Raw genomic sequence first — 20,202 nt, 5'->3', positions numbered from 1 at the left:
CTTATCATTCAAAGAGTTTAACAAGTTGTCTTGCTGTAGACTGAAACTGTATATCCCCCCAAAATTCATAGGTTGAAATCCTAACCACCAATGTGATACTCCGGCCGATCAGATACTCTCTTTGAAGATCTGAGTCTTGGGAAAGCAACACGGAGATGCTGGAACAGCTCAGAGTTCATTCTGGCATGGGTAGTGGTGGCCCCTGGTACCCAGTGACCACAGATAATGGCAGTGGTGATGATGCCAGTGGCAGGATCTAGTACCTAGCAGTGACAGCATCTTAATTAAGCCATTCATGATCTGCATTCCTGTTTTCCTGCCCCCTGTCCAAACTCAACACTCCAGCCTTGCCTCTAAGAGCTACCCAGCATCTCCCCAAGAAACTCCTTTTCTAAGTTAGAAGGAGTTGATGTCTTTATTTGCAACTACTGGGTTGGCCAGAAAGTTCATTCGGGTTTTCCATACGCTGTTAACACTCTCTTAACACTTTTGGATCAGCCAGCTTAGGCTAAGCCGTGCAGTGGTAGAAAAAATGACCCCTCCTCAAATCTCCGTGGCTTACAAAAAAAAGATGTATTCCTTACCTTAATGTCCATTATGGGTCAGCTGTGGTTCCGTTCCATGCCATCATCCCTCTGGACCCAAACTGATGAACCTGAGCTAGCAGAGCAGCCTCTGTCTAATATATTGCAGGTCTCATTGGCTGAAAGAAGAGAGATCAAAGTAATACCCCCGCTGGCTCTGAAAGCTTCCACGCAGAAGCAATGTTCATCATTTCCACCCATGTCATTGGCTAAAAAGCATGTCACACACTGGGATGTACAATCCTTCCAAAGGGAGGGGCACTGCAAGTTCCGTAGCAAATCTGATCTGAGTGGTGTGGTGTTCTAGAACTGGCCCACTGGGAGGGTCACCAAATATTTGAACGGTAACACAATATAACACAGCTCTTACAACTCAGGGCTTTGTTTTATTAATTTGGTAAGTTTCAAATTGCATAACATCAATGAAATTGATGAAGAAGGCCTCTTTGAGGAAGCCTGCCAGTATTTCTCAATAATATGTATGCGTAATTGGGATACTAAAGGTTTAGAATGACTCACTGAGATAAATATCCAGCAGAGATCCTGTCTCCAATTCCCTCCCTCAGTCCATTTGATTTTTTTGTAATAGCTTTATTGAGATATAATTCACAGACCACAGGATTAAAATAGGGTATAATTAAAATATAATTAAAATAGGGTATAATTCAACAGTGTTTAGCATATTGGCAGAGTTGGGCAACCATCACCACAATTTTTGAACATTTTCATCACCCCCCCGAAAGAAACCCCCAAGCCCTTGAGCCACCGTCTCATGTAAAAATGATATCAAAATCCACTAAGATGTTTGGAAACTTTCTGCCCAGCCATTGTTGAGATTTCACAAAGCTGGGGGGTAAAAGTCCATCTGTTGCATGAAAAAACTCTGCAGAGATGGAAGTCCTCAGTCTGAGCAGACACTAAAGACCAGACCAGATGGCCTAGTAGACACAGAGATGCCAACATACAGTCCACTGAAACCTGGGAGTTCTTTCCCCTCGGACATGGGTGAAGGTCTACTTCAGCTGACTCAGGCCTTCCCGGGCACCCTTGGAAATGTCTGAATTTTTTGTTTCCACCCACAAAGGTGAAATTAGCCTATTATGATCCCATTTTGATTATTTAAAAGCAACCGCTGGGAGCTCTCTCTGTTTATATACATTTTGAAACTGAATATATTCCAAAAATAAGAAGTTTTTGAATGGGCCATGTTTTCATTTGCTTATTAATCAGATCTGTAACTTTTCCATGGCTGTTTTAGATTTTTTAAAAATGTATGTCATCACATGAAAAAGACTAATGACTACTTAGAACCTACTCCTATTTGTACCTTGTTTATATTTTTTAAAGAAAGCAAGAACATATCCAACAAATTTATTTTAATTCTATTTTTTTTCACTTTCCAGCATGGATGTCTATGATAATTTAACAAAGGATGCAAAACAGCCTGCCTCTTTTGTCAAAATTGATTATCTGTATCATATAGTTTCCCGAGGTCATAAAGAAAGAGAATGAAAATGTAAAGGCCACTATATTTGATAGGAAATGGCATTTGAAACTGCATTTATATACTTACAGTCTTCAAATTCATAAAAAACATATGCATGTCACTTTAAAACTACATGTTTTCATATGTTTAAGTATTTAAAAAATCACTTACTTTTCAGAACATCAGATAAATCACATGGGTGCCACAAGAAGGTTCGGGAAGGTTCCCCTGTGCCAGGAGAGCCGGCAACCACTGCCAAGCATTCCTGGCTGATCTCTCCACAGAGGGAAGCGTGCATAGCACTGTGCTGAGTGTAGTCTGCAAACCACACACTCCTGTCATTGGAAAAACAAACCACAATTGAAAAACAGTTGTACCTTGCATGGAATTAACAGGAAGCTTGGATGTTTCTGGAAGCAAACTGATATGCAAAATAAAACCAAAATAAAACCAAAAAACCCCACCTGTTCATTATGAATAGTCCTGGCTTTGTCTCCGTGTACCCTTGGGCAAGTAACTTGATGTCTCTCAGCCTCAGTTTTCTCATCTCTAAAGTGCTGGCTGGGTAGTTGTGAAGCTTAACTGAGATGCTGTATATAAAGTGCCAGGAATCTAGCAAGTCCAGTGATGGAACATCGTCGTCTCGGCTTCCTCTGCCTGGCTTACTTCATCTCAAGATTTACCCTTAGGGTCACAGCCTTTGTAAAGCCTTCCCTGATCCTCCTGGGTCCCCTGCACCTCTGCCTCTACAGTCTGTCTCTCTCATAGTTATTGAACTGTAAAATGATTGTGGCTATGTCACCTGCATTTTGGGGGCCTGAGGCCTGGGATGGCGTCTAGCTCATCTCTTGGCCCCCGGCACTTGGCAGAGTGTAAAGCAATGGGCAATCATTACGGCATAGCATTTCTGGTAAAGCTTAGTAACATCTCTGGAAACCTAATTTTAAATAATAATATAAATGGGATTATATGAAGTTGTCATCAGTTCTCCCTTCAGATTGTAGGCTCTTCTGAAAGCAAGAAGGCACCTTTTATTTATTTATTTAAATTTACTTATTTAATTTATATTTATTTTTGGCTGTGTTGGGTCTTTGTTGCCGCACACGGGCTTTCTCTAGTTGTGGCGAGCGGGGGCTACTCTTCGTTGCAGTGCATCGGCTTCTCACTGCGGTGGCTTCTCTTCTTGCGGAGCACGGGCTCTAGGTGCACGGGCTTCAGTAGCTGCGGCACGCAGGCTCAGTAGCTGTGGCTCACGGGCTCTAGAGCGCAGGCTCAGTAGTTGTGGTGCACGGGCTTAGTTGCTCCGTGGCATGTGGGATCTTCCCAAGCCAGGGCTCGAACCCGTGTCCCCTGCACTGGCAGGCGGATTCTTAACCACTGTGCCACCAGGTAAGCCCCAAGAAGGCACCTTTTATAATCTAGGTATTTACAGTAAATACCTCTGAGGGATGTAAGAATATTTTAGTAAAATACTTTGCATTTACTCGGAAGCCATAAATAACAAAGCAAATCTGACCTAAAAGATGAAGGCCCAACCCTTGCAAAGGCAATGGAGCCCTGCCAGCTGCAGGCTTCCTGACTGGTGTTTAGAAATGGTAATAGGGAATGAAAGGAACCTCTCATCACAGGAAGTGCTCAGAGAAGAGACACAGCTGCAACTGTATCCAATTTTTAGTCTAAAAAAAGGTAACATGGACAAAAGGAGAGTGATGTGTGAAATCCCATGAAGAGAGCCCTCCTACATTCAGGTATAACAACTGATGTTTATGCCCTGTGCAGGTATCACCCATAACCATGGCAACCAGGATCCAGGCTATACTGTGCTGAATTTCTGTGCTGTTTGTTATTTTTTTATTATAGGGCATGGGTTGGGAATTCAGGGTTGGTTGTGTTTTATGAAACAACCATTTGCAAAACTGCCAATGTAGGGAAGGAAAAAAATCTTTTTTCTCCGAACCATCTAGGTTCTTGGTTGGGGCTCTGTAACAAAAGACAGATTAACAAGAAGAAAGCACACTCGGCTGGGAAAACTGGACAGCTACATGTAAATGAATGAAATTAGAACATTTCCTAACACCATACACAAAAATAAACTCAAAATGGACTAAAGGGGCTTCCCTGGTGGCGCAGTGGTTGAGAGTCCGCCTGCCGATGCAGGGGACGCGGGTTCGTGCCCCGGTCCGGGAAGATCCCACATGTCGCGGAGCGGCTGGGCCCGTGAGCCATGGCCGCTGAGCCTGCGCGTCCGGAGCCTGTGCTCCGCAACGGGAGAGGCCACAGCAGTGAGAGGCCCGTGTAACGCTAAAAAAAAAAAAAAAAAAAAAAAAAAAAAAAATGGACTAAAGACCTAAATGTAACACTGGATACTCTTTGACATAAATCACAGCAAGATCTTTCTCAATCCACCTCCTAGAGTAATGAAAATAAAAACAAAAATAAACAAATGGGACCTAATGAAACTTAAAAGCTTTTGCACAGCAAAGGAAACGATAAACAAAATGAAAAGACAACCCTTAGAATGGGAGAAAATATTTGCAAATGAAACAACCGACAAGGGATTAATCTCCAAGATATACAAACAGCTCATGCAGCTCAATATCAAAAAAAAAATCAAAAAATGGGCAGAAGATCTAAATAGACATTTCTCCAAAGAAGACATACAGATTGCCAACAAACACATGAAAAGATGCTCAACATCACTACTTATCAGAGAAATGCAAATCAAAACTACTATGAGGTATCACCTCACACCGGTCAGAATGGCCATCATCAAAAAATCTACAAACAGTAAATGCTGGAGAGGGTGTGGAGAAAAGGGAACCCTCTTGCACTGTTGGTGGGAATGTAAATTGGTACAGCCACTCTGGAGAACAGTATGGAGGTTCCTTAAAAAACTAAAAATAGAGTTGCCCTATGATCCTGCAATCCCTCTCCTAGGTATATATGCGGAGAAAACCATAATTCGAAAAGATACATGCACCCCAGTGTTCATTGCAGCACTATTTACAATAGCCAGGACACGGAAGCAACCTAAATGTCCATCAACAGAGGAATGGATAAAGAAGATACGGTACATATATACAGTGGAATATTACTCAGCCATAAAAAAGAACGAAATAATGCCATTTGCAGCGACATGGATGGACCTAGAGATTGTCATCCTGAGTGAAGTAAGTCAGACAGAGAAAGACAAATATCATATGATATCGCTTATAGGTGGAACCTAAAAAAACGGGTATAGGGACTTCCCTGGTGGTCCAGCGGTTAAAACTCCGCGCTCCCAATGCAGGGGGCCCGGGTTCGATCCCTGGTCAGGGAACTAGATCCTGCATGCCGCAACTAAGAGCCTGCATGCTGCAACTAAAGATCCCACATGCCATGACGAAGATCCTGCACGCAGCAACGAAGATCCCACGTGCCGCAACTAAGTCTCGGTGCAGCTAAATAAATAAATTAATTAAAAATTTAAAAAAGGTACAAATGAACTTATCTACAAAATGGAAATAGAGTTACAGATGTAGAAAACAAACTTCCAGTTACCAGGGGGTTGGCGGGGGGGAGGGATAAATTGGGAGATTGGGATTGACATATACACACTACTATATATAAAATAGATAACTGATAAGGACCTACTGTATAGCACAGGAACTCTACTCAATACTCTGTAATGGCCTATATGGGAAAAGAATCTAAAAAAGAGTAGATATATGTATGTGTATAACTGATTCACTTTGCTATACACCTGAAACTAACACAACACTGTAAATCAAATATACTCCAATAAAAATTTTTTTAAAAAAGAAGAAAGCACACATTTATGTAATGTAAATTTTATCTGACCTGGGAGGCTTTATAAGGAAATGAACACCCAAAGAAACAGTTACACCTGGGTGTTTGTATACTAGGTTTGCTGAAGAGTGGAAAGTTGTGGGAAAATGTGAAGGGATAAAGAGCATGAGCTAAGGGTAGTCAACTGGGGGAAACCCAGCAAGACCTGTTCAGTGCGATTCCCTCCAGCATCCCTCCATCTGCAGAGATAAGGATGCTCCTTTCCTCAGTTTGGGGAGGGCACCTCTCACTTGAGGGTCTTATGACCTCCCTCAGGGGAAGGTCAGAGAGGCCTTCCTGTACCTATAGTTTCTCATATTCCTTCAGCTTAAAATATTCACTATGCCAAAGTGCCAGATTTGGGGGTAGTGTGTCCTCACCCCCATCACCAAGGACTTTCTCAACTATACGGATGCAGGGAGACCAGTCTTTGTGTACTCTTGTTTGAAACCAGTTAAATGACATTTGGACCATTGCTACAGCCACCTAACTGGTGTCCCTGCATCTGTCCTTGCTTCCCTCCTCATCTAACTTAACACAACAGCCAGAAGGATGCTTCCTAAAGGTCATTCAAGTCTTATCACTACCAACCCCTTGGCTTCCACGGCTTCCTATCAGGCTTGGAAAAATCCCAAAGTCCTTATCATGACCGACAAGGGCCCTCATGAACCCGATGGCTCTTGGGCTTCACCTCTCATCCTTCTTCCCCTTGCCACTGTGCTTCAGCTCTGGTGGACTCTTGCTGTGCCTTGTCTGTGTCAGGCACCCTCCCATCCTGGGGTCTTTGTGCTTGCTGTTCTTGTAAAAATGATTTTAAATGAAATGAAAGATCCTTTACCTCATGAGCACTTAAAAAAAAAACAAGAACAAAAACCCTTTCCTTTTAGGAGATAAGCATAGGATATAAAAGAATTATTATCTATACTTAGAAAATGTAGTACTCTCTCATTGACTAAAAGAAAAGAAAAAAACCAGATTACTGTTCTCCTATCTATAGTTGCAAAAGTCACTGACAAAGTTGATACGAAATGAGGAAGACTACCCAGATTTTTATATCTTGGAGAGTAAAGGAATTTCCATTTCAAGTGCTTTTATTTGTCTGCAAATTTAGTTTGCAAAAGTCCAGTACAAATAAAAACTACCAAAAAACCCCACAAAAAACCCACCCCCCAAAACAAACCCAAAAACCCTAAAGCAAAAAACAAACACTGACATGAATTAATCACACATGGTATTCATGTGCTGTGCTCTTCTATAACCACTGAATAGTTTTTAAGATCATTCCAAGTCACATGAAACCACACTTCGTGGAACTTCAAGTTTTAGGTGACTTTGCAAGTTTTTCTTTAAAAGACTGTTACATCATAATAGGCAGCCCTGGGAAGCCACAGATACAAAGGTATCAAAATAGAATTGATAATTAATGGCCTCAAGCCCATTTCTTCAAAACCATTTGAAAACACGAACGTATTTTCATTTCCTGCACCTTTGAGGGAATTCTGTCATGAGGCAGGTAAACTGCACATTACATTCTGAGCTCTAGCAAAGGGACTTAGGAGAGTGAGGGGAAAAGAACTGGTGAAAATGTGTAGTTTTGGAGACAACTCACAAACTATAGTTAAAACTATAAAAATTAAAATCCTATGAATTTTTAAAAAAGAAAAAAATCACACGGAAGTCTTGTTGTGTTTAAACATTATACAGATTGGTTAAACACTGTTTACAAAGGCCTCGAAGAAGTAATTTCCTCTTCGTTTATTAGAGAAACGTTGGTAGATTCAAAGGCTGAGGCAATGGACTTCCTCTGAGAGGTTAATGCCAGTTTTTACAAAAGGAGAATTGGAAATTCAGACCTAAAGGGGTTCAGAGCGTGCCACCCCCAACATATAATGGCATACGGATCATTCGGAGCCGAAAGCAAATGAGAAAAAGCAAACACAGGATGAGGTCTCTGCCCTCCCGGTACCTGCCTGAAAACAGAACACGAATTCCCCTTGTGAATTCCCTACCAGGAAGCGGGTAACATCCTCATCATTGGAGGCAAGATGGCACCGGAGTCTACACAAACAAACCTTACTAAATGACCATTATCTGCCATTAGTTTCCCCCTACCACACACACACACACACACACACGCGCGTGCACGCGCGCTAATTTACCTTCCCAGAGTTTGCTGCCACTAAAAGCCTAAAGCCCTTTTCCTTTGTCTTGTTACTTCTCTACAAACGTACTATTCTTTCTTAAAATGCTATATAAGCCCCAGTTCTAACCATCCCTTTGAGTTACGCCATCACCGAATTTCTCCTGCGGGTATGCGTGCTGCACATATAAACTGCTTTTCTCTTGTTAATCTGTCTTTTGTCAGTCTAGTTTTCGGGGTCCCAGCTACAGGTTTTTTTCCCCTCCCCTACAGACCTAACCCCTGATAACATGAAGACTCCCTGACATCAGAAACCTAATGTCATAAAGAGTTTATAAACCCTGGAGAACTTGTGTGACGGAAAAAAATACATGACTCCTTCGACTGAGCAAGAGGACTGGAAATAAAATTCTCAGTGTGGGATTAGTCGCAGGGTAATTTTCAGGGTTCAAGGGAGACCTGTAAAGTGAGAAGAGAAAAGAGAGGGGAAAATAACAAAGCTCTTGTTCCCCAATGTTAGAGCTTGAAGACACTATTAATTTAGTTTCACATCTCCAGGACTGTATTTCTCAGAAGTCAATACTGAAGCGGTCTCGGACAGGGAATTGGAAGGAAGAAAATCCGGCAGCAGTTCAAGTTTGACTATTTATGGTGTGTCACTGGGGCGACTCATGGCACCTCTGTGGATGTTTCCTCAACTGTGAAGTGTATAGAATAACTTTCTTTTCTTAAAGGTGACAAAAGGATCAAGTGAGAGCCTGTGGATGAGTACTTCTCAACTCTGACTGCATCTTAAAATAACTTGAGGAATTAAAACCAAAATGTTGATGCCTGGGCTGCATCCCATAGATCCAGATGTAATTGTCCCAGGGTGCGTCCTCAGCACTGTGGATTTTCAAAGCTCCCCAGATCCTGCTAATATGCAGCCAGTGCTGGGAACTACAGGCCTATTGCAGAAGCAGCAATAACTACAGGCCTACTGCAGAAGCAGCAATCCTGTCCAATGACCTTGAACAGGATCACCTGGGGATCCTGCCAAAATGCAGATGCAGATTCACAAGCATGGGACCGGAGAGTCTGCACTTCTAACGGGCACCTAGGTTATGTCTGAGTACAGCAAAGTACTAAGTAGCCACTAAGCATGATGCAAACAGGCGCCCACTCTCTCTCCCCAAACTATCAACTTTTAGTGACAGTGGTGTGAGCTTCAGCAAACAATCTTCTTTCCTTCTTCGTAGGATAGTTCTGCGAAGTGTGTGTATAACTCACTACTATATATAAACTAGATAAACAACAAGGACCTACTGTATAGCGCTGGAAACTATACTCAGTATCTTGTAAAAACCTATAATGGAAAAGAATCTGAAAAAGAATATACATATATGTTTCCATTATAGGTTATTTTATATATATATATAAATTAACTATACCTCAATTTAAAAAAAAGAATAGTGTGTACAAGATTTAAAAAACAAGCATAAAAGGGTGGCATGAATAAAAGGGATCACTCCAGTTATCTGTTAAGCGAACATTTATTACAGTTACAAGCACTCCCACTTGCTATGGTACCACTGCTCCCCACACTCATTGCAGATTACATAGGTCATCATTTCTTCATCTGGGTTGGAATTCTGCACCCAACTTGGAAGGAAGAGTGTCCCTCTGGCGATGACGGTGACCTGGCAATTGAATTTCTCGCAGCGTCGGCACTTTATCTTCTTGGTCGGCGTGCCCTCCACCACTTGGGGCAGGTAATGTTCCCGTATGCCAGATTCCGTGTAGGAGGCTCTCAACTGCTTCAGTTCGTGGCTAGCCATTTCCATGGCGGTCATTTTGGCAAATTCCCTTGGAGACATGGTCCCAGAGAGCAAGTTTTGCTGTAAGTGAGAGTTGTGGGGGATTTTCAGGTTGGCAACTTTGCTTCGGATGCAAGTTTTATATTTTTTGAGGTTCTTGGAGTGAAGGGTAAAAATGTGCTCTTCGATTTCTCGTGCAAAGTTGTGCCACAGATCGGCTCCGGGCTGCTCTGTGCAAGGACTAGCTAGAGCTTCATACAGCAGCTCTGTGCATTTGGCTCTCAAGGGCGCTGCAGGATCTGGCTGCTCACTCGCTCTCTCGTCGGGGGATTGAGGGTCACCGGCCCTGAGATGCGCTGCCTTAGGCTCCGCTCCACCAGGGCTATTTTCTGGCACGATTCTTTCAACAGCTCCTGCAACATCTTGGGATGAGTGCAGAGAATGACAGCGGGAGCTGCCCCGTATCTCATCCTGATTTGGGTCAGGAGAAAGTCCTTGATTTTCTTCTTTATTTCCACCTGGAGGAAATAGTTTAGGGCTGCCCCGTGGCTTGCAGTGAGTATCCTTATACAGAGCTTTCCATTCTGACAGCAAACGCTTGGCTTTCTTTTTCAAAGCCGCCGTGGGGCAGTTTTTGAGGACTCTGTACACAGCCCTGACCACATCCGTCTCCTGGAGATGCTCTGGAGTCACACGCAGAGCTTCTAGCTCAGTAAGGTGGTTGCCAAGATCCTCAAAATTCCTTTTAGACATCAGTTGCTCAATAAGGGAAGCTCTGGCAGCTATCTGCTTCTTGTCAGACATCTTGTTAAGGCTGCAAAGAAAAAAGAGGTTTCCGTTTTCTCAAGCTTGCATTTGCCAGGCGCAGCTTCCTGATAGGAGCGCAGCGCTCTCTGCCAGTTACCTATGCAGAGAAGGAGTCTGTAATAAAAATGGGTGCAATGTATTAGGAAATGCAATCTTCAATGTAGTATGGTTTAGCCTCAAAAGTTTGATTCTCAGTAGTTAAAAAAAATATATATATATATATAGCCCTGTAAACAGCTTTTGCATTAACAATTGCTTAAAAGCATGCTGAAAGATATGCTGTAACTTTCCCATCTCTAATTTTACAAATGAATGATCTTTCCAAATCAAGATTAGTCAACTCCTTTTTGTGGAATTTGGTGGTTATGCTGGGGATGAAAACATGCCAGAGTCAGCGTCAATGGGGGAAGGCTCAGGAGGCTGGACTATTTTCCCCCATGTTCAGCTATTTCACTGAACTCCTTGCTGATTTTACAGTCTTGAAGTAGTACTTTTCTGAATATAAAAGCATGGGAAACAGGGCCCAAAGTGGATGCTGTTTAGTAGTTCCAAGGAATCTAAAGAAATGATGAAGCGGCACAGGTTGGGAGGCAACTGGATCCCTGTCAGATGGGCCCCAAAGTCAACAGGCCACACTGTACTGACATCTGACTCTTCTGAACAACGGGGTCAAGGTTCTGACTCTGTAGTCCAGAGGATTTATGACTTTGGACTAACAGGTCCCTAGGCCAGAGTTTGGTCCCATTGACTTTTTTTCTTTTTTTTTTTTTTAACTTTTAGGTGTAAAACGTTGCTTAATGGTTATGTCTGTGTGAATCTCATCCTGGGGAGGCGAATGTTCACTTTATCTAACCAGTCTCTTTTTCTCTCCACATAACGCACATAACCTTGCCTACCAAATACCCTTGGATCTGTATCTGCCCATTTGGTCTAAACGTGAACATAAGCATCTTGATGGCAGGGATACTGTCTTTTCAACACTCCATGGACTCTCATTTTACAGCACGTGATATTAAATAAACTATCACCGATCACACGTAGGCTAACAACGCTGAAGTGATTACAGGGAGAGTTAATGCAGTCTTCCTAGACACCATCTGACAAGGGCTGTAAAACGTAAGCTCCTTGCAGTCAGCAATTCTACTTTTAAAAATTTACTTTAAGGAAATAAGAGATGTGGAAGCTGTTTTTGTAAGAATTTCCTGCAAACTTAGACGAAACTATGAGGTCCCAAATGGTTAGACTTGCACACGAATGTTCACAGCAGCATTCTTCGTAACAGACAAAAAGTGGAAACAACCCAAATGTCTATCAACTGAGGAATGGATAAACAAAACATAGTATATCCATACAATGGGATGTTACTTGTCCATAAAAGGAAACTCTGATACAGACTACAACATGGATGAGCCTTCAAAGCTCTATGTTAAATTAAAGACACAGAAGACCACGTATTGTACAATTTCATTTACATGAAATGTCTGGAATAGGCAAATCTATAGAGACAGAAAGTAACTTAGACCAGGGCTGGGATGGAAGGAAGGGGGAGGGAACCAGTGGGGTGGAATGAAGAGGGAGTGGCAAAAAAAAAAGGTCATGAAGAACTAGGGGTAAGACGGCAATAAAGACGCAGACCTACAAGAGAATGGACTTGAGGACACGGGGAGGGGGAAGGGTAAGCTGGGACAAAGCGAGAGAGAGGCATGGACATATATACACTACAGCCGCATAGCACAGGGAGATCAGCTTGGTGCTTTGTGACCACCTAGAGGGGTGGGATAGGGAGGGAGGGAGGGAGACAGAAGAGGGAAGAGATATGGGAACATATGTGTATGTATAACTGATTCACTTTGTTATAAAGCAGAAACTAGCACACCATTGTAAAGCAATTATAATCCAATAAAGATGTTAAAAAAAAAAGTGAGTGGCTACTAATGGGTGCAGAGTTTTTCTTGGGGGAGGTGCAAAATCTTCTCTCAAGTTGACTATGGTGATGGGTGCACAGTTGTGAATAAGCTAAAAACCACTGAATCGTACACTTTAAGTAGGTGAACTGTACAGTACATAAACTATATCTGAACAAAGCTGTTATTTAAAAACAGCATCTAGGGACTTCCCTGGTGGTCCAGCAGTCGGCACTCCACGCTTCCACTGCAGGGAGCACGGGTTCCATTCCTGGTCGGGGAACTAGGATCCCGCATGTTGCGCGGTAAAAAAAAAATTTTTTTTTTAATAATAAAAATTAAGAAACAACGTCTAGGGAATTCCCTGGAGATCCAGTGATTAGGACTCCGTGTTCTCACTGCTGAGGGCCCAGGTTCAATCCCTGGTCAGGGAACTGAGATCCCACAAGCCATGTGAGGCAGCCAAAAAAAAAAAAAGTTTTTAAAATTAAAAATAAATAAAAAAGGGCTTCCCTGGTGGCACAGTGGTTGGGAGTCCGCCTGCCGATGCAGGGGACGCGGGTTCGTGCCCTGGTCCGGGAGGGTCCCACGTGCCGCGGAGCGGCTGGGCCTGTGAGCCATGGCCGCTGGGCCTGCGCGTCCGGAGCCTGAGCTCCGCAGCGGGAGAGGCCGCAGCGGTGAGAGGCCCGCGTGCCATAGAAGAATGAATGAATGAATGAATGAATGAATATAAATAAATAAATAAATAAATAAATAAACAACATCTAGAGTCTGATGCAAATTTTATTTAAAAATCACATGTGATGAGAAAAGGCCAAAAATAGATACAAAAAATTTCAGACAGAGGCATTTTCTGAATGGCAAGATTTTAAGTGATTTTCGTTTGTTCTTTTACTCTTTCCTGAATTTCCTCTAATGTGTACGTATTGTTTTCCTAATCAGAAAAGTGATTAGTCTAGTTCAATTTCATGATAAACCCTATACATTTAAGATATGTGGTCACCGGAAAACGGCATGGTAAATGGCTCATTCCACTTCACCGCCCTCGGAGATCAGGGCACCACAAAGCGGCCGCCTCACCCCACCCGTGGCTCTGCATTCAGGTCAGCCCTCACGATTTCCTCGCAAGTCCACTGCTACATCGAAACCAGTTCCGTCTCCCCTCAAGCTCTACCCCAAATGTGAACAGTTAAGTGCCCAGGACTACAACTCTGAGGTTCCTACTGGTTTTCCCCACTGCACAGCTCAGATGACCAAGATTCTGGGTTTTGCATTTTTACCACCTGGGCGGTCTTTTTTTTCTCTATTTCTTTTTTAAAGTCAGTTAGCAATAACTCAATGGGCCACTGATTCTGGATCTTAAGTGGCATTTTCTAATTTTCGAGAATTGGTACTTTAAGATCATTGTTTTTCCATTTTTAATTCCACTTTCTTTTTTTGAATGATCAGAATGAAGATGTATTGATTTACTTATTTTTTTTATAAATAAAGTTTTATAGCCCTGCCCATTTACTTACATAGTTTTTTAAAAAATTGTATTGAAGTATAGTTGATTTACAATGTTGTGTTAATTTCTGCTGTACAGCAAAGTGATTCGGCTATTACATATATATTCTTTTTCATATTCTTTTCCATTATGGTTTATCACAGGATACTGAATATCGTTCCCTGTGCTCTACAGTAGGACCCTGTTGTTTATCCATTCTATTTTAATAGTTTGCATCTGCTAGTCCCAAACTCCCAACCCATCCCTCCCCGATCGCCCCTCCCCCTTGGCAACCACAAGTCTGTTCTCTATGTGAGTCTGTTTCTGTTTTGTAGATATGTTCATTTGTGTCATATTTTAGATCCCACATATACGTGACATCATATGGTGTTTGTCTTTGTCTGACTTACTTCACTTAGTATGATAATCTCTAGGTCCATCCATGGTGCTGCAAATGGCATTATTTCATTGAATCCCACTTTTAAAGACTGAAACCAGTAAAAGAGGTCTTCCTAAGAATCAAAGGCTCAGTAAACAAAGAACAGGCAAGACAGCACAGAAAAATTAAAAACACACATCCTTGATTGCTGAATACTGCTCTCAGCATTGTCTGCCTGAGATCTTGGGATCTGGAGGAACTCAAGCAGGGGCGTCACAATGATAAGGTCTCAAGCAGCTCAATAAACTTGAGCCCTCCCCCCAGCTGTGGGAAAGTTTCCTAACAAGTATTCATCCTACCCACGTCTATACTCATTCTATATGCATCACTACCAAAGAAAGAAAGATTGAAGTTGGCTGGATGTCAGCAAGGTGGTTAATAAGAGACCAGTCTAGAGTGCCCACAACGAGGTTAGGCAATATTTAACTCAGGTCGAATTTCTCAATGAAACTGACCCTTGAAGGGTCAGAGCTTCAAGGAGATTCTGAAGGGGAATTTAATTGTGGCTTCAGGGCTTCAGGGCGATGGGAGCACTGTTTGTCTTAACAGTAAAACTTTTTCTTTACTCATGGAAATCTACAGAAGTTAATGGATTCATATATAAGCACTCTGCTCTGCATTTCATATGTCCTTTTTTTAAAAATAAACTTATTTATTTATTTTTGACTGTGTTGGGTCTTCGTTGCTGCGCATGGGCTTTCTCTAGTTGCGGCGAGCGGGGGCTACTCTTTGTTGTGATGCACAGGCTTCTCATGGCGGTGGCTTCTCTTGTTGCGGAGCACGGGCTCTAGGCACACGGGCTACCGTATTTGTGGCTTGCGGGCTCTATAGCGCAGGCTGAGTAGTTGTGGTGCACGGGCTTCGTTACTCCACAGCCTGTATGATCTTCCTGGACCAGGGCTCAAACCCATGTCCCCTGCATTGGCAGGCGGATTCTTAACCACTGCGCCACCAGGAAAGCCCCTTCATATGTCCTTTTATTTACTGTTCCTCCGTATTTTTTTGTTTTGAATTGTGGTAAAATACACATACCATATAATTTACCATCTTAACCAGTTTTACATGGACAGTTCATTAAGTACATTCACATTGTTGTGCAACCAACTTTCAGAACGCTAGTCGTCTTGCAAAACAAACTTTGCACCCATCAAACAACAACTCTCCATTTCTTTCTCCCCTGCAGCCCCTGGCAACCACCATTCTACTGTCTGTCTCTATGAATCTGACTACTTTAGATGCCTTATATAAGTGGAATCATACAGTATTTGCCTCCTTGTGTTGGGCTTATTTCACACAGCATAATGTCCTCAAGGGTCATCCATGTCAGAGCAGGTGTCAGAATTTCCTTCCTTTTCAAGGCTGAATAATATTCCATTGTATGGACAGAGCACATTTTGTTTATCCATCCATCCACTGATGGACACTTAGACTGCTTCTACCTTTCGTGAATAACGTTGCTATGAACATGAATGTACAAATATCTCTTTAAGACCCTACTTTCAATTATTTTGGGTATATACCCAAAAGTGGGATTGCTGGATCAATATGGTCATTCTACTTTTAATTTTTTGAGGAACCACCATACTGTTTCCCATTCTCCTCCATATTTTTAACAGCATTTAAATGCTGTCCAACTTTCTATTCTCCCTGTGGGACAGTCACGTGGATATAAAGCAATTTATTGCCCTAGGAGGCTATAGTGTGGAAGCACCTGGGATATAAAATTTTGAGAACTGCCACAAAAAGACAAAGTAGGCTGTGTGTCCAGTTTAGAGTTCTACACAGTTCATTCAATAAATATCTATTATGTATCTCATACACGATAAATGCTGAGCCTAATGAGCTACTCTCTGCCTTGAAGGAGCTGACAGCCCAGCGGAAGGAATACAGACAAGAAGCTGGCCAATTACAAGGACAGACACCGCTGCTAAGGGACACATGTAGGAGGAATACAGAAAGCAAACCTGGGCTTCCCATCATCTGGCCGGCTCCAATTACTTCTTCGCTGCTTTCACTCTGATTCACGACATTTTGTCAGAGGGATCATCCTCCAGTACAGATCTCAGCAAGAGATTCCCCCATTTGCCTGCTTAAAGCCCTTCAGAGATTCCCCTCTGCTCTCAGGATGGAGCCCACGGTCCCTGGCCAGGTAATGAAAAGCCCCCTTCCAGCTTCCAGTGTGATCGTGCTGAATCGCTGACAGACACTGCCTACCTCCCAGCTCGATGCCTTTGCCCCATTAGCTCCCTGGGCCTGCCTGCCTGTCTCTCACCAGGAGTGGGTCTCACTCCTGACTGCCAATCTGAATCATCTGGAGAAATTAAACAGCAAAAGCAAAAACAATGCCAGGGCCTCACCCCAGACAGAATGACTTCGAATCTCTGAAGGCAGGCCTGGGTATTTTGCAGCTCTCCGGGTGACTGTGATCTAAACCAGAGCTGCACCACTGCCCTGTACACACAGGCACAACCCCCCTCCCGCAGCAAGACCAACCCAGCTCTGCTGCCATCAGCCCGAAGGCAGCTCCCGTCCTGCCCCCACACTGAACGCGCACAGCCTCTCTGACTTCGCATTTTGCTAGAGGAGCCTCATTAAATTACGAAATGTTAAAAACGCTTGCTGTGCACAACTCACCTGAGAACCTTCTCTACAAACCACAACGGGTGACTGCAATGTTTTAAGTGTCACGATGCACCCAGAGACCCGAACAGTCATTCCCGCACTTACCTTCTAACAGCAGAAGACAGTGCACATCGAGCAACTCTGTGTGCCGTATACACTCACGTCATCTCCATCCTCACAAAAACCCCGACACAGGTATAGCGCTTAGCTCCATCTTACAGATGAGAAAACCTATTAAGAACATCAAATATTTGCACACTGGTTTTTTTTTCATGGTGCATATCACACGAAAAAAAATTTTTTTAGTGTCTGCCTTCCCTACAAGACCACAGAAGAACGACGTCTGTTTCATTCACTGCTACACACCCGGCAAACACCTGGCCAGGGCTTACTATTACTCAACAAATACCTTCTCCTCTCTGCTTACGAGCATCATCCTTTTCACCACGGACCAGCTTGCTTGTACCCACTTGCGTCTAACTAAGCCCAGTGCCCCTCAGCTTCTTCCACAGGAGCCCAACCTCATCTCAATTCTAGTTCAGAAAATCATTTTAAAATATTCTAGTTCAAAAAAAGAAAAAAGAAGCATGCTGCCTCCTGTGGGCTAATCAGGTGGGCTCCAGGAGTCAAGCCATTTGGGGATAAGGAGGGTCTAGAAGGTACAGTTCCCAGAAGTAGGGGGTGTCAAGTATGTGGGGGGCGGGAATCCAACATCCTAGAATTAATATGAGAATTAAACGAGAGAGTCCTTGTAAAGTCCTTAGAACTATGTCACACACTAAGCCTAACTGACAATTACACAGGACTACAATGAAAAGGTTCACTTGTATCTACCATACCGGACATTGTTCTAGAGCAGGGTGTCGGCAAACTTTTTCTATAAAAGGCCAGATAGTAAATACTCTGGCCTTTGCAGGCCATGCAGCCTCTGTATGGACTACTCAGCTCTGCTGTTTTTGTAGCAGGAACAGCAGCCACAGACAATACAGAAATGAATGGATGTGGCTTCGCTCCCATAGATCTCTTTTTCAAAGACAGGAAGGCTGGATTTGGCTGCAGGCCATAGTCTGCTGACCCCTTTCTAGGGCAGTGCTGTCCAATAGCAATATAATGCAAGCCAAAGATATAATGTAAAATTTCTAGTGGCCACGTAAAAAAACATAAACAGGTGAAATTAATAATACATTTTATTTAACCCAGTGTATCCCAAATATTGCTGTTTCAACACGTTGATGGATATAAAAAAAATTGGGATAGTTTACATTGTCTTCTTCATACTAATTCTCCAAAATTCGCTGTTTTACACTTAATGCACATCTCAATTCGGACTAGGCACATTTCAGGTACTCAACAGCTTTATGTAGCTAGCGGCTACTATACTGGACAACACAGTTCTAGAGCATATGATACTACAGATAATGCTGACATACACACCTATACCCCTAGCTTCCTGATACAATATTAAAGACAGTTTATACAGTGCCAACAACAGTAGGCCCTAAATATCTGTTGACTGAATGCATACAAAACCTTGTAAATATTAACTGACATTACGGATATATGGACAAAGTGCACACATCTGCCCTAAAACCTGATGAAAGATCAAAATTTCCAAAAGGTGGTAACAAATCAGCAATAACCTAGATCTGTTTAGATCTTTAGATCTCAGATCTAAAGAGAAAATTTAAATGTCTAGTCGTAACCCACATACATCTCTCCGGCTACACAGGGAGCCCCTTCCTCTGTGGAGAGAAATGATGCCAAATGTTGGTAGAGGCATCGCAGTTTCTGAAGTCACGCAGTACGGCTCTAGGGCCCTTTCGCCTTACGACGACCCCTAGCAAAGGTGCAGCGAGGGGAAGGGACCTGCACAAGGGCCCACTCTGGCCCGGGTTCAGGTACCAGTGGGTGGGGTGGAGCGACAAGCAAAGCCTGCTGCAAGCCGTCCAAGGGTGACAGCCTGGCACCCAGCACACAGGCAGAGGCGGCGCCGAGGGAGCGGCCCACCCGGGAGATCTCGGCTGGAGGAGAGGTGAGGGCGAGGGCACGTTCCGGTCTACCGGCCCTGGGCACACCGAAAACCTACCCAAGCAGGGGTGGGCTTCCACTGGGAACAAGGACTCACCCGACTGCAGTGACAGAGACGCCGGTGAACACAGAGAATAGGTCACCGAGAAGCAGAAGCGAAGCCCGGGAGGCCTCGGCGTCCAGATAGAACTTCCGGTCCCCGGGCGGGACTACGAAAGCTCAACCAATCCAAGCCCGCAGGCTTGAGAACTCTGCCCGGGACCCAGCGCATGCGTGCTAGGGAAATGGCGCCTGCGCAGAGCGATCGGCGGCCCGGGGGGCGGGGGCCCGGGGCGGGGCCCGCGGCACCGCCTATCCCACCACCCCCCACCACCCCATCCCACCACCCCACAACCCCCCATCCCCGCCACACCCCGCCATCCCCGCAGCTCCCAGTATGGGGTCCTGTGGTCTGGGGCCGACGGTCCGCACCGGGCCCTGAACTGAAAGACGCTAGCCCTACTACTGCTTTTGGGCATCGAAGTGTGTTGAACTACTCTGCAACCTACCCTTTCTGCTTCCAGTCAGGACAGCGCTCAACTAAATGTTGACAAAACTTTGGACAAAACTGTGAATTATCTGTTTACTTAACGCAGTAATTAATTCAACAAGTACCTACTGCACCTTTGGCATGCATCAGCTGATATGGAAGTAGAAAACATTCATTAAGTAGCCTTGTGCATCCTGCACTTCCCACCTGTACACATTCTTTACCTGCAAGGGTCCAATAAAGACAAAGTGTTGGTAGAACTAGAGAAAGTGGCAGCCTTCTTTGCTGACCCCATACTGGAGGGTAACTTGGGGGAAGGTTAAAGGAAGCAGGGTTTTGCTCTGGATTGGATGCTGTCAGGAAGCAGGGTGATTCTATGACTGAGCAATGTAATAAACCTTACCTAGAAGGAGGGAAGACAAGACTAAAGCTGCAATTAGTAAAGCAGCAGCAGCGACTCCATTTTAAAAACTGTTGAAACATTGCAAGTTTATCCTGGATGTAACCTCAGAGACTAGTTTCAAAAGGCTATTGCTACAAAATTGCTTCTATC

General features: G+C 43.6%; 1 protein-coding gene across 6 annotated transcripts; it reads right to left on the bottom strand.

The window, feature by feature from the left end:
- Window positions 1–590: 590 nt before the first annotated feature.
- On the bottom strand, window positions 591–19,316 carry TCEANC (transcription elongation factor A N-terminal and central domain containing). 6 transcript variants are annotated; one of them, XM_082610531.1, is made up of 4 exons: window positions 19,218–19,315; window positions 17,198–17,323; window positions 10,739–10,755; window positions 9,566–10,648 (listed from the first exon to the last, which is right to left on the bottom strand). In XM_082610531.1, exon 4 carries the CDS (start codon window positions 10,636–10,638, stop codon window positions 9,580–9,582), a length of 1,059 nt encoding a protein of 352 aa, XP_082466657.1. In that variant the 5' UTR covers window positions 10,639–10,648; window positions 10,739–10,755; window positions 17,198–17,323; window positions 19,218–19,315; the 3' UTR covers window positions 9,566–9,579. The 6 variants fall into 6 exon arrangements, 5 of the variants coding, with proteins under 5 accessions (XP_082466657.1, XP_082466658.1, XP_082466655.1 ...); XR_014292548.1 differs by lacking the exons at window positions 9,566–10,648; window positions 10,739–10,755 and adding an exon at window positions 591–703; XM_082610532.1 differs by having other exon boundaries at window positions 9,566–10,755; window positions 19,264–19,316.
- Window positions 19,317–20,202: the final 886 nt, after the last annotated feature.

Source organism: Mesoplodon mirus (assembly GCF_964341445.2).
Source record: "Mesoplodon mirus genome assembly, chromosome: X".
Lineage (NCBI taxonomy): Eukaryota > Metazoa > Chordata > Mammalia > Artiodactyla > Ziphiidae > Mesoplodon > Mesoplodon mirus.
The sequence above is the reverse complement of the archived record's forward strand: the minus strand, read 5'-3'. Positions and strand labels throughout refer to the sequence as shown.